Genomic DNA, 15,228 nt, shown 5'->3' with positions numbered 1-15,228 from the left:
TTTTTGAGACGGAGTTTGACTCTTGTTCCCAGGCTGGGGTGCAGTGGCATGATCTTGGCTCACTGCAACCTCTACCTCCTGGGTTCAAGTGATTCTCCTGCCTCAGCCTCCTAAGTAGCTGGGATTATAGGCATGCGCCACCAGGCCTGGCTAATTTTTGTGTTTTTAGTAGAGATGGGGTTTTGCTATGTTGGCCAGGGTAGTCTCGAACTCCTGACCTCAAGTGATCCACCCTCCTCGGCCTCCCAAAGTGCTGGAATTACAGGCATGAGCCACCTTGACCCGGAGTCATTACTGCAACCTCTACCTTCCAGGTTCAAGCAGTTCTCTCACCATGTTGGCCAGAATGGTCTTGATTTCTTGACCTTGTGATCTGCCTGCCGCGACCTGAGGTTGGGAGTTTGAGAGCAGACTGACCAACATGTAGAAACCCTGTCTCTAAAAAAATACAAAATTAGCTGGGCATGGTGGCACATGCCTATAATCCCAGCTACTTGGGAGGCTGGGCAGGAGAATTGCTTGCACTTGGGAGGCGGAGGTTGTGGTGAGCAGAGATCCTGCCACTGCACTCCAGCCTGGGCAACAAGAGTGAAACTCTGTCTCAAAAAAAAAAAAAAAATTGTTTGTAGAGATGAGGTCTTGCTGTGTTGCCCGGGCTAGTCTTGAACTCCTGGGTTCAAGTGATCCTTCTGCTCAGCCTCTCAAAGTGCTGGGACTACAGGTATTAGCCACCATGCCTGCCCTGAATGTTGTTTTAAACAAGAAAACAAAACCAAACCCAACAACAAACCCATCCTTCAGATATCCCCTCTGTCCCCATCACTAGCAGTGCCCTCAAAGTTTTGGGTGGCCAGGCCCCTGTGGACTCCTACCACCTCATCCCTTTTCTCCCTCTTGCCCTCTTCAGCCATATTCGGGCTCCAGGACACTGGCTTACACTGTTCTCTCTGCCATGAAAACCCTCCCTGGGTAACTCCCTCTCATTTTGTGATTCCTCATCCTCGACCTCCCTCGGGAGGCTCCTGGCACTGACAGGTCTGCATTTCATGGACTTTGCTCCCAAGGTCGATTTGGGAGCGACAGTGTGGCCCAGATCATGGATGGCTGCCCTGTCCCAGGGAACTATTCTGGGAAGCTCCCAGCCCGCTCCTCACACCTCCTGCGTCTCAAAGGTTAATAATGGCAGTGCCTGAGGAAGCCGAGGGCAGCTGACCCCGACGAGCCCAGGCTGGGAGTGCGCACAGCAGGGCTGGGGGCAAGGGGCCTTCTGGGCTCCCTGGTGGGTTCTGAGTTACCCTCATCTCCTCTGGCCACACAGGCCAGCCTAGGGTCCCTGCTCCACTGACCTGGCCACTCACAGACAGAGCCACTCTCTTTGTGGGATTTCCTGGGTTATTCTCACCTCCCGCCGGGGGTGCCTGTGTCATTTTGTTGTATTTGACCGGAGCGTAGAAAGTTACCACAAGACAAAAGTATGCCAGATTGCAGGGTCATTTATTATGCCGGCGACCACAGAGGACTCACATCTCTCCAACCTGTGGTGGCAAAAGGAGGGTGCCACGATTTTTTATACCCAAAAAACCACCTTGGGAGTGGGGGTGAGGGGCGGGGATGGGGATGAAAAGGCTTCAGACATTCCGCGGGCTAGTGGATTCTGTAAATTACCTCCTGGGCAGAGATGAGGGTGGGGGTCTCCGGACATTCCAAGGGCCAGGGGACTTTTGTCATTCCATTTGTTACTTAAGTGGTTTACAGAAGTCAAGATAAACATTTGTTTACACATTATCTGGTTAAGGTGGAAATCACAGACCTTAGTTACTTATTACAAGTCACAGGAGCCAGGATGGAACTAGCTTGGGCTGCTTAGTCTGGCAATTGCCGGTAAGCAAAGGCTAGCAATTCTGGCAGTTACTGATAAGAAAAGGTAAGCAGCTTTACATAGTGGCTAGTTTGCAAAGCAAACTAGCAGTTTTATTTACAGTAGCCAAGGCTAGCAGTTATTGTGAGGAGAATGGGGCAGCCATTTCAACTTATCTAAAAACAGTTTTGCATTTTATAAAATAGTTTTGCTCTGGTTCTGGCTCTAGGCCAGCACAATATCACAATTTATCAGGCACTTGCTCTAGGTCTGGTCTGGACCAGCCTCAGGGTGTATCAACCCGTCCTCCTGTTGCTTGGGGCTTCTCCAGCGGTGGCTGTAACCACCTGTATCGGAATCCCTCGAGCACATAAGAACCCAGACACCTAGGCTCCAACCCAGACCTACTGGATCAACCCAGGCCTCAGTGCGACCCAGCAATCTGTATTTTCTAAAGGCTGACCTCTGCACTCTATGAAGTCTGAGAGCCGCTGCTCACTGGGAGAGATAAGGAACCGATCACAGTCCAGTGAGGTCTGGGCTGAGACAGGACAGGAGATGCAACCGTGGGAGTCCAGTACTGGTCCCTCACTCGGCTGTGGAAACCTGTAAGTCCAAGAGACACCTGAGCCAGATTTGGCTGGGCAAAGTAGGGCAGGAGAGGCAGTGCATCCCATGCAGCAAAACAGCTCTTGCTGGCCAGGGGCGGTGGCTTACGAGGGCGGATTGCCTGAGCTCAGGAATTCGAGACCAGTCAAGGCAACATGGTGAAACCCCATCTCTACTATAAATGCAAAAATTAGCCGGGTGCGGTGGTGTGCGCAGGTAGTCCCAGCTACTGGGGAGGCTGAGACAGGAGAATCACTCGGACCCAAGAGGTGGAGGTTGCAGTGAGCCAAGTTCGTGCCACTGCACTCTAGCCTGGTCAACAAAGCAAGACCCAACAAAACAAAACAAAACAATCTCTCAACATTGTTGCATTTAAAAAAAAGAAAAAGAAAAACAAAACAAAACAACCCAGCACATGCTAGGGCCAGGAGACAAGAGGTCGAGCCCTTCCAGCCCACCTTACCTGGACTGTAATCCAATCTAGCCAGAGACAGAGTTGGGCAGGAGAGGTGAAGAGGGGTGGGAAGGTGTGGCTGGCTGTTCACAGAGGAATGTCTTGGGAAAACTGAAGGGTGGGTGGAAAACCGACTTCTTGTTTGAAATGCTCCCAGGACGCCTCATTAAGTAGCACAGACGTGACTGAATCAATAAACCTTTGTTAAATGAATGAAGGAGGAAGTAGTCCTTAATTGCAGCTAAGCTTCCACTCTTAGCATCAATTAAGCTTCCGTTCAGTCCAGCGTTTAGGGTGCCTACTGCGCGCCTTGCCCCACACACTTTTCACAAAAAGGTCATCTGTTCTGTGTGACTTGCCCTTTCGCCGGCCAGTATGGGGCAGTGGGAAACAAGCCTCCTCCGGGTCTCTGGCCTCAGTTTACTCGTAACTAAAAGTGGGTCGGTTCAAACCCCCTGGGGCTGAGGTTGCCTCTCCTCTCCGAGCATGCGCTGTCGGACGCGCAGGTCCTCCAGACCGCGGGTCAGCTCGGGGTACCAGGGAAGCCTTCACTCTGGGTGCAGGTCCCATTCGAACCAAAGCTCCCACCAAAGTTCAACACGCCCCCAAAGCCAGCGCCTCATTGGCCCGCCCTGCCTACACGCTGAGGCAGTCTTACCTTCTGATTGGCTGTTATGCTCCCTGTTCTGTGATGGAACCCTCCCCTTCTCTGATTGGCCAGACCCCTACCTGTGCTCGCCCGGGATTGGGCGCCAGCTGGGCCGGCTCGTTGGCTCCCAGGGGCCCCGCTCTCTGATTAGCCTCTCAGGCAGGCCCCACGGCCTGCACGCTGAATGGCTGCGCCGCTACCTATATCGGCCTCCGATTGGGTGCACGGCGCCTCCCCGGCGTGATAGGTCAGGACCACCGCCCCCCTGGCTCCCCATTGGCTGCTCGAAGAAGCCCGGTCTCCGGGTAAGATGGCAGCGGACGGACAGTGCTCGCTCCCCGCTTCATGGCGGCCGGTGACCCTCACCCACGTCGAATATCCTGCAGGTAAAAGGCGGCCCCGGCTCCGAGGACGCCTTCCCGGGTACGGCCTCTCAGTCCCGGGCTCTCCGGCCTGCGCGAGCCCGCGGAGGGGGCGCCGGGGGACCGGGGTGGGAACTGTCAAATAGTGAGTCTTGGAGGGGCTCGGCCGGCGCGCGCCTTGCGCAGGCGCAGTGGTGCGGGGATGAGCTGGGCGAAATTGTGAGTCGCTCGCTCGCGTACTCTGCGGCTGCGCGGCCGGGGCGCTCCCCTGGGTCCCGGGGCGCTCCCCTGGGTCCCGGGGCGCCGGTGGCTTGAAATGGGGCGGGGGTCTGTGTGAGGCGAGAAAAGATCCCTGGCCTGGACCTTTGCCCTTCTTCCCTTGCCCCAGAGAGGCCGCACTCCCGCCCCAGCGTGCAGGCAGTGTTTGTTTCCTTCGAACAGTGCTTTGGACTGCTTGTAAGAGAAAGAGCTCTCCGTTGTACGGAGTGTGCAAGCTGAAGCCAGGCTTTTGAGTACTTGTGGTGCCACGCCCTGAGCAGGGCACGACTTTACAACCGAGAGGACCCGATGAGGGGGAGGGCAGCCTCCGGGATCTTGATTTCTGGAGCTTCCTATCAGACACACCTCTCGAAGCGCAGGGCTTTCTAGTTGAGATGTCCGTTAGCGGCGTTCTGGAGGCTCTCTACTAAGAGTGGCGCAGAGCTTGGGCGTGGGGGTCAGACCCATCTAGGCTCCAATTGAGGCTGAGGCCTTGTGTAGGTGCCTCCCTCTGCTTAAGTTACTTCACCTCTAAAAGTGGGACTGATTACAGTGCTTACCGTCTGGTGATGCTGTGAGCATCAAATAGCAGGAGGCACAAGAAGGGCTGAGCACAGTGCCCAGCATGCATAAGTATTCAGGGAATACCTGCAGTTAATGCCATCCCACCTTCCAGGACCCTCCCTGAGTAGGATGATGGAGTGCCAGGGAAGGCTGGGGCCCCCTCATTGAGCCCTGCTTGCCTGGGAAGGGCCTGCTCTTGCTGCTGCCTTGCGAGATGTGAGAACCTGGCCCCGCTGAGGGCACCAGGACTGAATGCCAAAGAACTTTGACCTTGGTGTTGTGGGTTGTACTGGGGGTGGTATGGCCTGGCCAGGTGCTGGGCCCTGCCTGCCTGCCTGCCTACCATTCATCTGTTTGTTCATTCAGCCAATATCTGCTGAACACTCCTGAGTGCTGGGCCCTGGGCTAGCTCTGAGTTTAGAATGCTTAACAGGCCTGATCGATCCCTGCACTCCTGCACTATGAAAAATGGTTGCTTTATAAGAGGGAGGTGGGGTGAGACTTGCTAAGGCCTCTGCACCTTTACAGCTTCCCCTCCTGGCCTCAGAGTAGCTTCTTGGAGTGCTCACAGTCCAGCAAGCCAGAGGGAACCTGGCAGGCAGTTGTGTGCAGCATGATACAGGCTGTGATGAGGGACCTGGCTGAGCCTGGGGCATCTGGCGAGGTCTAGGCCCCTATAAATGCTTCTGTGGTTCCCTGCACTTCTCCTTCACACCCCTCATCACACCATCACTTGCTTATTTCATTCATTCATTCAAGAGTTTTTGAGCCCAGTTAAGAGCCAGGCTCTGTGCTAGGCTGGGTGATAGAGTGGGGAATAAAGAGACCCAGTCCCTACTCCCAGATGCTGTCCTGATATCTACACTAACTAGTGGATCATGAACCATGTCTGGATGGCACATTGTCCTGTCAGACTGTGAGCTCTGCACTAGCAGGGACGTATCTGTCTTTTCTGCCACTGTGGTGGGTTCTTAGTTGATGTTTGTTGAGTAAACCCAGTGAGAATCCCAGGTGGGGAAACTACGTGCAAAGGTCCGGAAGAAGGAAAGGGCACGGTATGCTCTGGGAACTAGAGTTCGGTCCTTGGAAGTAGAGCAGAGGGTGGGAGGGAAGCAGGGCCAGGGCTGTGCAGGGCCAGATGGGCTGGGCTGAGGGGGAGCTTGTCCTAAGGGCAGTGGGAGGCATGAGGGGGCTTGGATCAGAGAGTGGAGAGGCCAGAGTCTGTGGTCGCATCTTCAGGAAAACCGCAGGGTAGTGCCGGCTCTGGGACAGGCTGTGGAGATGGCAGCAGGAGGAGGTAGGCGCTAATATCCCTATTCCACAAGTGGGTGAGCTGAGGCTTAGAAGGTTGAATCGTTGCCTCCGTTCATGCAGCCAGCGAGTGCTGGCATAGGAACTGAGCCATGCCCTCAGACCCCAGGGTGGCTGCACAGCTGCCCTGTCTCAAGGTGTGGGTACCAGCCACTCACTGTCTTCATAGCCCAGTGCTGTGGAGGTGAGCTTCGTGGTGGAGAGGCCCAGAAAAGAGAAGGGACTCACCCTGCTGTCACCCAGTGGGACTGTGGCAGCACCAGCACTTGAACCCAGGTGGTTAGCTGGGCTGCACTGCTTTCCCAGACCAACTCCAGGCCAGCCTGATCCTGGGTAGGATGAGCTGAGTAGGATCCTGGGTGTGGATGAGGCCAGGCGTGTGTGTGTCCATCTCTTCAGCCCTGGAATCTGGGCTCAGCCCTCTGTGGACACCTTCCCTGCTACTTGTGTGAGGCTGGTGGTGTGGACCCTTTCCCACACTGGGTTCTCCCCACCTCTGCCCCAACATGGAAGTATCCTGGTTGCCAGGGACCAAACTGAGTGTCTCACAGGTCTCATATCATCAAGTCTCACACAGCCATAGGAGGTAGGCACTAATATCCCTGTTCCACAAGTGGGTGAGCTGAGCCTTAGAAAGTTGAATCCGGCCTCAGTTCACACAGCTAGCGAGTGCTGGCATAGGAACTGAGCCATGCCCTCAGACCCGAGTGGCTGCATAGCCGCCTTGTCTCAAATGGTCAGGGTGCCCTTCGGACTCAACCTCACCTGTCCTTAGATTCTCAGCTTGAGTGTTCTCGTCTCCTAAAAGGGGCCAGTGTTCCTGGCTGGGACCTCCTTTCTGGCTCAGGCCCTCCCTGCAAGGGGCTGGCCCCTATTCTGATGCCTGGGCCTTGTCCTCATTCTGTTCTCTGTCTTGCCAGGTGATCTCTCTGGCCACCTCCTTGCCTACCTGAGCCTCGGCCCTGTATTTGTCATTGTTGGTTTTGTGACCCTCATTATATTTAAGCGGGAGCTGCACACGGTGAGTTTGTCCTGCCCACCCCTTCCCTACCCCACCCCGCTCTGGGCCTTAGCCCAGGGTTTGCCTTCTCATCCTTGCGTCCACCTGTCTTCAGGTGTGTGAAGTCTCCCGGCTGGTTCCAGGTTACTTACCTTTTGGGCTGGGAGGTTCAGTCAGAGCCCATGGTCTTTGGAACTGGGTAGCAGCCAGCAGGTGCACAGAAGCCCAGCTGACCACACGTCTTCCCCAGCAGATTTCGTTCCTTGGGGGCCTGGCACTGAACGAGGGGGTCAACTGGCTGATCAAAAACGTCATCCAGGAGCCACGGCCCTGTGGAGGTAGGGCCTGGGCCGCGAGGGCCTGAGGGTCCCCCAGGTCGGGGTGTTACTGGGAGGTCCGCATCCTCCCGTGATGCCCTGGTCTCCTCTCTCTCCCAGGCCCCCACACAGCAGTGGGCACCAAATACGGGATGCCCTCCAGCCATTCCCAGTTTATGTGGTTCTTCTCCGTCTATTCCTTCCTTTTCCTGTATTTAAGGTGAGCTTCTTCCCTGGCCGGGGTGGTCCTGAACTGGCCCAGGCTGGGCTCTGTCAGGGACTCACTGCTAGCCCTTCAGATGCCCCTGGGGTGGGAGGGGCTGCAGCTGAGGCAGAAGGCACCCAGGGAGAATTTGGATGGGGCCAGGGACTGTTGGGGAGGCCTGGGCTGGGCTGTGGGCTGAGGCCATCTGGCGGGCCTGTTTTCCCAGAATGCACCAAACAAACAACGCCAGGTTCCTGGACTTGCTGTGGAGGCACGTGCTCTCCCTAGGGCTTCTCGCTGCGGCCTTCCTAGTCTCCTACAGTAGGTATGGAGGAGGGAGTGCCCCGGTCTGCACCCTGCCCATGTGGGTCCTGCTGATTCCTGGTCCCTGTCAGGCCCCACTATGGACCCTAGTCCCAGAGCCTATAGGGCAGGACTGGGAAAGAGGTCTCAGACCTCTAGTTTTAAAAGGACAGGGCTCCAGCTGCCCTTTCTAGCCCAGTCCCCACTGAGCCCAAGATTCTGGGGCTAACTCCGTGTATTAGCCATCTAGTCCCTATTCCGGAGGAGCCCACCGTAGACAAATCCAGAGGTCAAGGGCTGGACAGGTGGCAGCAGATCCTAGCTGGCCCTTCACGGCTACAGATGGGAGAACTGCAGTTGGGGTCCAGCGCCCTCCCTCCTGGAAGTGGAACTGAGGCTGTGCCCGTAGAGTCAGTGTCTTGTTGGTGTGTCGGTGTGTCTCCACATTTGTGGGCACAGGTCCCTGGGAAGCTGGCACGTGGGCTCGGAGGATTGCGAGGGCCTGTCTCTGCCTGGCTCTCACATACTTCCCTTCTGGCATTGGCCCAGGGTCTACCTGCTGTACCACACTTGGAGCCAGGTGCTCTATGGAGGCATCGCTGGAGGCCTCATGGCCGTCGCCTGGTTCATCTTCACCCAGGAGGTCCTCACCCCGCTGTTCCCCAGGATAGCAGCCTGGTAACTGCCTCCTGCCGTCCCAGGCACTGTGGCCCTGTCCCCTCCTGTGGGTGGGGCTGTCACTGGGCAGGCCAGGAGTCTTGACCCCAGCCCCTGTCTCCCTGAGAAGGCCCCAGTGCCTAGCCTTCTGGTGGCATAAGGCTACAGGCCCCGCCTGTCTGGCTTCCACCTCCTCCAGGGGTTTGCAGCAGAGACATGGGGGGTTTCCTTAGGCCCAGAAGCCAGAGTATCATCCTCTGTCCTTGCATAGGTTCTCAGGGACTTAGAAGCCTGAGTCCTGCTGGACTGTGTGTGCTGTGTGATAGTGCCCCTGCCTGAGGTGACACAGGTGACATAGCTGGGTCTCTCAGTGGCTCTGGGGTCTCAGTCCAGGCAGTGACTCTAGGCGGTGGGGGAGGGTGCAGCACCAGCCCTGGGCACTGGTGGGGATGTCTGGCACGGTGAGACTCGTGCCCTGATGTGGTCCTGGCTTTCTGGGTATCTGTCTCTCCAGGCCTATCTCCGAGTTCTTCCTAATCCGAGACACAAGCCTCATTCCCAACGTACTCTGGTTTGAGTACACGGTAACCCGGGCAGAAGCCAGGTGAGTTCGGGGACAGCAGTGCTCACAGGGACCTAGCCCCAGGCAGCCTCTGCCTCCGTGTTTGGAGGTCCCTCTGGGAGCCCATGCCTGCCTAAGTGCTTCTCTTGCATTAACCCATTGAACCCTACTGTGACCCCCATTTTGCAGATGAGAAAATTGAAGCTTGGAGAAGTCACTTACTTGAGATCTTGCAGATACTGGGTGGGGAGCAGGGTCGTGAACCCAGGCCGTCTGGCCCAGAGCCCATGCTTTTAACCTCTGCAGCCCAGAACCAGAGAGCTGGGCAGCTGAGCTTCTCAGGGCTCCTGTGTGTGGCCATCCCTAGGGGTTAGTTCAGATGCTTTCTTAGACCTGGGTCAACTGAGGCATGTTGAGTTAGGGGGCCAGCCTGTAGTTGCACAGCAGGCCAGGACAGAGCTGAGCTTTGGAGAGTCCTGACTCATGCTGTTTCACTCGCCCTAAATCCTGGGTGGGGGTCCTAGGGGTGTGGGAAGGCTGGCTCCTCTCCGGGTTTAGAGACGAGCTGAGGCTCCAGAGGAAGCCTGGGAGGTTTGCAGGCAGGCTGAGAGAGACCGTGGGGCGGGGCAGGGTGGGGTGTCCTAGCAGCCAGGAAATGTGTTTAGTGCATCAAGGTCCAAATTATCCTAACAAGCTTAAGAGCAAAGCCGGGGATCCATGAGGAAAGGGGATTGGAGGGGGTTAGGGCAGGCAATCCCATTAGAGGCGGAAGGGCCCCAGCTGGCCCTGCTGATCTCTCACCGGCCTGCCCTGCCTCACCCTGCCCTGCCCCACCTGGCCGGCCTCCACCTGCCTTCATTTACCAAAATCTTAGGGCACACCTGTTCTGTGCCAGGCTGTGTGCTGGGGGCAAGCACAGAGCGACAGCCATGGTCCCCTGCTTATGGTGCTCACAGCAGGCAGGGAAGAGCTGCGGTGCACCTGCCTAGGTGATCGCCTGCCTAGGCGATCGGTGCTGTGGCCTGAGCTTGTGTCGGGAGCCTATGTGGGGCTGGGTGGGTGGGGCCTGTGAAGTCAGAGCTGGCTGGGGAAGGGCGTGCATAGCTCCTGAGGCCGACAAAGCTTGGTGACTGCACCAGACTGAGACGGCTGGGGCTGGAGCCCAGGGAACAAGGGGTGTGTTGTGGGATGAGGCTGGGACCAGATCACACAGGACCAGTCAGGTTTCTAGATTTTAACTGGGACCCTGGACAAGCCCCATTCTTCTCTACCGAATCTATCAGCACCTCTAGAAAATGGGGGTGATTGGTCCTGCTTCCCTCAGGTTCCTGGGCTCATCCTGGATATAGCCACACCCCAAATTGGGCGCTCAAATCCCCTCAGTAACCTCCATCAGTAGTTCTCCTACTTTTGCTTACATACCTCCCGGATGGGGAGCTCACTACTTTTCTGTACTTCTGTTTTGGTCGATAACAAGAGAACCCACTTGTGCTGGCTTGTCAATAAAGGGAAACTCCCCGTAACTAATTGGAACCCAGCCAGGTTCCTCTTGCCTCTGTTGTCTCATCCTGGCCCCCACCCCAGCCCCAATCTCCTGGCTCCACTTCCAGGATTCCAGAGCTGAGACAGCCGAGGTACAGGCCCCACCAGGGAGATCAACCCTCTCTAGGTGCCATTCCCAGGGCAGGCGCTCTGATTGGCCCAGTTCAGATCAATCACTAGCTACTGGGGGTCGGGATTTATCTACTTAGTTGGGACTATGAGGTGGGGGACAGCCGCAGGTTACTGAACCCACATCTGACCCCCGTCCCATTTTGCAGGAACAGACAACGCAAGCTGGGGACGAAACTGCAGTGACTGGTGGGTGTGGCTGGGCCCAGCCTCCAGATCTGGCCCACACGATGCCTTGCAGGATGGACAGGATGACAGACAGGGACGAAGCAGAGACCTCTACAGATCCAAGTCACCAAGTGGAGCCTTTTTATTTCTTATTTTAATTTTAATGAACAAGGTGGACCAAAGGGCTGAGCCAGCCCCTCAACCAGGACCCTGGAGGGCCTGCTGCCTGGGGGCCATGGCCAGAGACCCTCGCTTGTGCTGCTGCCAGCCTCTGGCTGGGCAGGAAGTGCCCTCATTGTGGGCACCTGGGTGCGGGGTGGAGGAGGAGGACTCGCGCCTCTGGTCTCGGGGCCAGGAATTCCAGGTGGCGTGAGAAGTACACACTATTTATTTTTTGGTTTTGTCAGAGGCAGGCAGGATTCTGGAGCTGAAGAGCCTGCTCTCCGGTGGCCGCCCTGTGGACAGAGGGCCCCAGTCAGCTTCCCAGGCCCTTCGTCCTATGCCCAGAGGGCAGATGCTTCTCCCTGGGCTGGAGTGGTGGCCTGGGGTGCCAGGAGGAGGGGAGCATACCCCACACCCTCCCTGCCACCATTGCCATTCCAGAACCTCGGTCAGTGTTTCCCTGTCTGGGGGCAGGGCCCAGAGCGAGCGCGCATCTGGCGGCTGCTGTCATTGTGTTCTACCCCGTATCGACCCAACACCATAAGGGCTTTCTCTGGTCCCCTGTCCATAAAACAATAATCCCTTTCTGACAAAGGAGCCTGCACATGTGGGTGAGCAGACCCAGGCTGTTTACAGCTCTTTCTTGTCCTGCCATCCAGTAGCAGTTAGTCTTCATCCCTACGCGAACAAAATGGGAAGGAGCTGGGAGCCGGGAGGAGAGGAGTGAGGCAGTGGGCGCCCGAAGTCCCTTGCCCTTCCTTCTGTGTGCTCTGAATATGTCCTTGTCCTTCCCGACCCATCTCTGACCAGCTGGGAACCTGCTTGGGATCCCCCTCAAACCTGTGTCTGGGGTGTGGGCTCACAGAGCCCTGCCAGCCCAGTTTGTGGGAGGGCTCTTCCCAAAGGGATCCCCACCTCTAAGTCACTCTGAAAGGGAGTTGTGGAGAGGAGATGCCTCCAGACTCTCAGAAGCTCTGAGGACTGAACTGGGCCACTCGGGATCTGTGTTCGAATCCTCCCCACCCCTTTCTTTGTGGAGGTTCCTAACCTGCTGCTGAAGCACAATATTTTGGTGCTTTCTTTTCTCCTTTGTTAAAGGCAGTGTCCAAAAGCCATTCCAGATGCCGGGACCAGGGCTTATTTCTAGGGAAGGTAGGTTGGTTTCCACGTTTCCCTCCCCTTGTTATTTTTATTTTTTACTTTTTGCCTGAGACAAGCCGAGTGTGAGGTGGTTTGATTTAAGAAAAATCAATGAAATTGTTTACTATTGTTTTAAAATAAAATCATAAACTTGGGCGGCTTGAGCACATGCTGACTGAGCTCAGGAGAGGAGATTGGGGCAGCTGCGGGGACACAGGACCCTTAGGGGCAACAATACAGTGAAGACCATGAAACCAGAAGTTACCGAGTCCCTGCTAGCCCACAGGAGGGCTGTGAATGGCCTCTGCCACGTTCCCCATCAGGGTCTGTCCAGCTTCCGATTACTTCCCTCTAGGGGAGCTTACTGAGGGCCGCCATTCCAAACCTGGACACTTTCAGCCTTAAGAAGTTTTCCCCTTTTCACTCTCAGGCCCCTCCCTGTGTGGTGCCGGCTCTGCTCTCACTGAGCCTCGTTCCTTCTCTGTGGGACAGCCTTGAAGACTCGGGGGCAGCCAGTGTGCCCTTCAGAATGTGCCAGGATAACCATCTCCACTTGGTCTGACACAGTGGCTCACGCCTGTAATTTCAGCACTTTGGGAGGCCAAAGCGGGAGGATCATTTGAGCCCAGGAATTTGAGCCCAGCCTGGGCAACATAGCAAGACCCTGTCTTTAAAAAAAAAAAGAAATATATATATATATGTATATATTTTTTAAAATTTATTTTACTTTAGGTGCATACTATATCTGGCATTTCTCTCCATGTTATCCCTCCCTAAAATATTTTTTTAAGAATTAGTCAGGCGTGGTGGTGCACACTTGTGGTCCCAGCTACTTGGCGGAGATCACTTAAGCCTGGGAGGCCAAGGCTGCAGCGTACCGTGATCATGCCATTGCACTCCAGCCTGAGCAAGACTCCATCTCAAAAACAAAACAAATACATGTGGACAAAGATGATCAAATATAAAAGGAAAGAAGACACCATGACGGAGAACCAGCAGAAAACAGATAACAGAAACAAACCCACAAATACTTCAAATATTGGAATGATTAGGCACAGACTGATTTACTATTTTTTTTGAAATGTAGTCTTGCTCTGTCGCCCAGGCTGGAGTGCAGTGGCACAATCTCGGCTCACTGTGACCTCCACCTCCTGGGTTCAAGCGATTCTCCTGACTCAGCCTCCCAAGTAGCTGGGACTATAGGCACATGCCACCACTCCCAGCTAATTTTTTTGCGTATTTGGTAGAGATGGGGTTTCACCATGTTGGCCAGGCTGGTCTCGAACTCCTGACCTCCTTATCCGCCTGCCTCAGCCTCCCAAAGTGCTGGGATTACAGGTGTGAGCCATCGAGCCCAGCCATAGCTTTCATTTCTTAATAAAACCGAAGTCCCACACTGAGAAGGTTGCAAAGAGGAGCTCCCCAGAGGGTGGGCCCTGGCCCCACCTGAGCCTTCCTTCACTTGTTCATTCAGTTTCCTGGGGAGGCCCACAGAGACCACCAGGCTAAGGGCTCAGGCTGGGTCCGGGCCACCTGGCTTCAGATGCTGCTAACACATTGCTTTCACTTCATTCACACTCACCTGCTTACCCCGACCCCACTCCATCCTGCCCAAGGTGCAGTGCTGGGCAGAAACCCAACTCCTCAAGCCCTCAGAAGCCTCTTTGAAATACCCACTTTTTGTTCATGTTCGGTGGCTCACATCTGTAATCCTAGCATTTTGGGAGGTCTAGGCGGGTTGATCACTTAAGGTCAGGAATTTGAGACTAGCCCGGCCAACATGGTGAAACCCCGTCTCTACCAAAAATATAAAAGTTAGCTGGGCATGGTGGCAGGTGCCTGTAATCCCATCTATTCTGGATTCTGAGGCAGGAGAATAGCTTGAACCCAGGAGGTGGAGGTTGCAGTGAGCCGAGATAGTGCCACTGCACTCCAGTCTGGGCAAAAGAGTGAGACTCCATCTCAAGAAAAAAAAAGATCCACTTTTCTTCCCCTCCCAGGCTGCTGTGTGGGTCCAGGCCACCACCAGTCCGTGCCTACAGGCAGCAAAGCCTCCTGACAGGTTCCCCTCCTGCCCACCCTTAGCCTGGTCCACTTTAAACTATTCCTCATGTGGCAGCAACCACAGCATCCTCCTAAAATCCAGCCATGCCAGCCTCCTCACACTTAGGGCTCAGGAAGAGGCCCTTGTCTTTTTTTTTTTTTTTCTTGAGATAGAGTCTTACTCTGTCTCCCAGACTGGAGTGCAATGGCACAGTCTCAGCTCACTGCAACCTCTGCCTCCCGGGTTCAAGTGATTCTCCTGCCTCAGCCTCCCGAGTAGCTGGGATTATAGGCACCTGCCACCTCACCTAGCTAAGTTTTGTATTTTTTAGTAGAGACAGGGTGTTTTGCCGTGTTGGCCAGGCTGGTCTCGAACTCCTGACCTCAAGTGATCTGCCTGCCTCGGCCTCCCAAAGTACTGGGATTTCAGGCGTGAGCCATCATGCCTGGCTGAGGCCCTTGTCTTTGTCATGGCCCTTCCACAGGGCCCCCTGCGGCCAGGTCCTTGCCCTGCCTTGACAACCTTAACCTCCAGTACATCCTGCTTTCTCCCAATGACAGGGCTTATATAAAGTTCATGCCCACTGGATATACAGACTTTCAAGATCTATATAAAAACCACGTCTATTTCTCTTTAATTCATTAATTTTATTAGACTGGGTGTGGTGACTCAGGCCTGTAATCCCAGCACTTTGGAAGGCCGAGGGGGGTGGATCACCCGAGATCAGGAGTTTGAAACCAGCCTGGCCAACATGGTGAGACCCTGTCTCTAGTAAAAATACAAAAATTAGCCAGGTATGGTGATGGCACCTGTAATCTCAACTACTTGGGAGGCTGAGTCAGGAGAATCACTTGAACCTGGGAGGTGGAGGTTGCAGTGAGCCGACATCGCACCATTGCAGTCCAGCCTAGGTGACGAGAGTGAAACTCTTGTC

General features: G+C 55.3%; 1 protein-coding gene across 3 annotated transcripts; it reads left to right on the top strand.

The window, feature by feature from the left end:
• Positions 1 to 3,771: 3,771 nt before the first annotated feature.
• DOLPP1 (dolichyldiphosphatase 1) lies at positions 3,772 to 12,405 on the top strand. 3 transcript variants are annotated; one of them, XM_017499128.2, is made up of 8 exons: positions 3,794 to 3,956; positions 6,986 to 7,086; positions 7,316 to 7,403; positions 7,503 to 7,602; positions 7,814 to 7,912; positions 8,440 to 8,568; positions 9,062 to 9,151; positions 10,930 to 12,405. In XM_017499128.2, exons 1-8 carry the CDS (start codon positions 3,881 to 3,883, stop codon positions 10,964 to 10,966), a joined length of 720 nt encoding a protein of 239 aa, XP_017354617.1. In that variant the 5' UTR covers positions 3,794 to 3,880; the 3' UTR covers positions 10,967 to 12,405. The 3 variants fall into 3 exon arrangements, with proteins under 3 accessions (XP_017354619.1, XP_017354617.1, XP_017354618.1); XM_017499129.2 differs by having other exon boundaries at positions 3,824 to 3,956; positions 7,319 to 7,403; XM_017499130.2 differs by lacking the exon at positions 7,814 to 7,912 and having other exon boundaries at positions 3,772 to 3,956.
• Positions 12,406 to 15,228: the final 2,823 nt, after the last annotated feature.

Source organism: Cebus imitator, unplaced genomic scaffold (assembly GCF_001604975.1).
Source record: "Cebus imitator isolate Cc_AM_T3 unplaced genomic scaffold, Cebus_imitator-1.0 Scaffold254, whole genome shotgun sequence".
Lineage (NCBI taxonomy): Eukaryota > Metazoa > Chordata > Mammalia > Primates > Cebidae > Cebus > Cebus imitator.
Note: the sequence above shows the minus strand (reverse complement) of the source record. Positions and strands in the feature narration are given on the sequence as shown.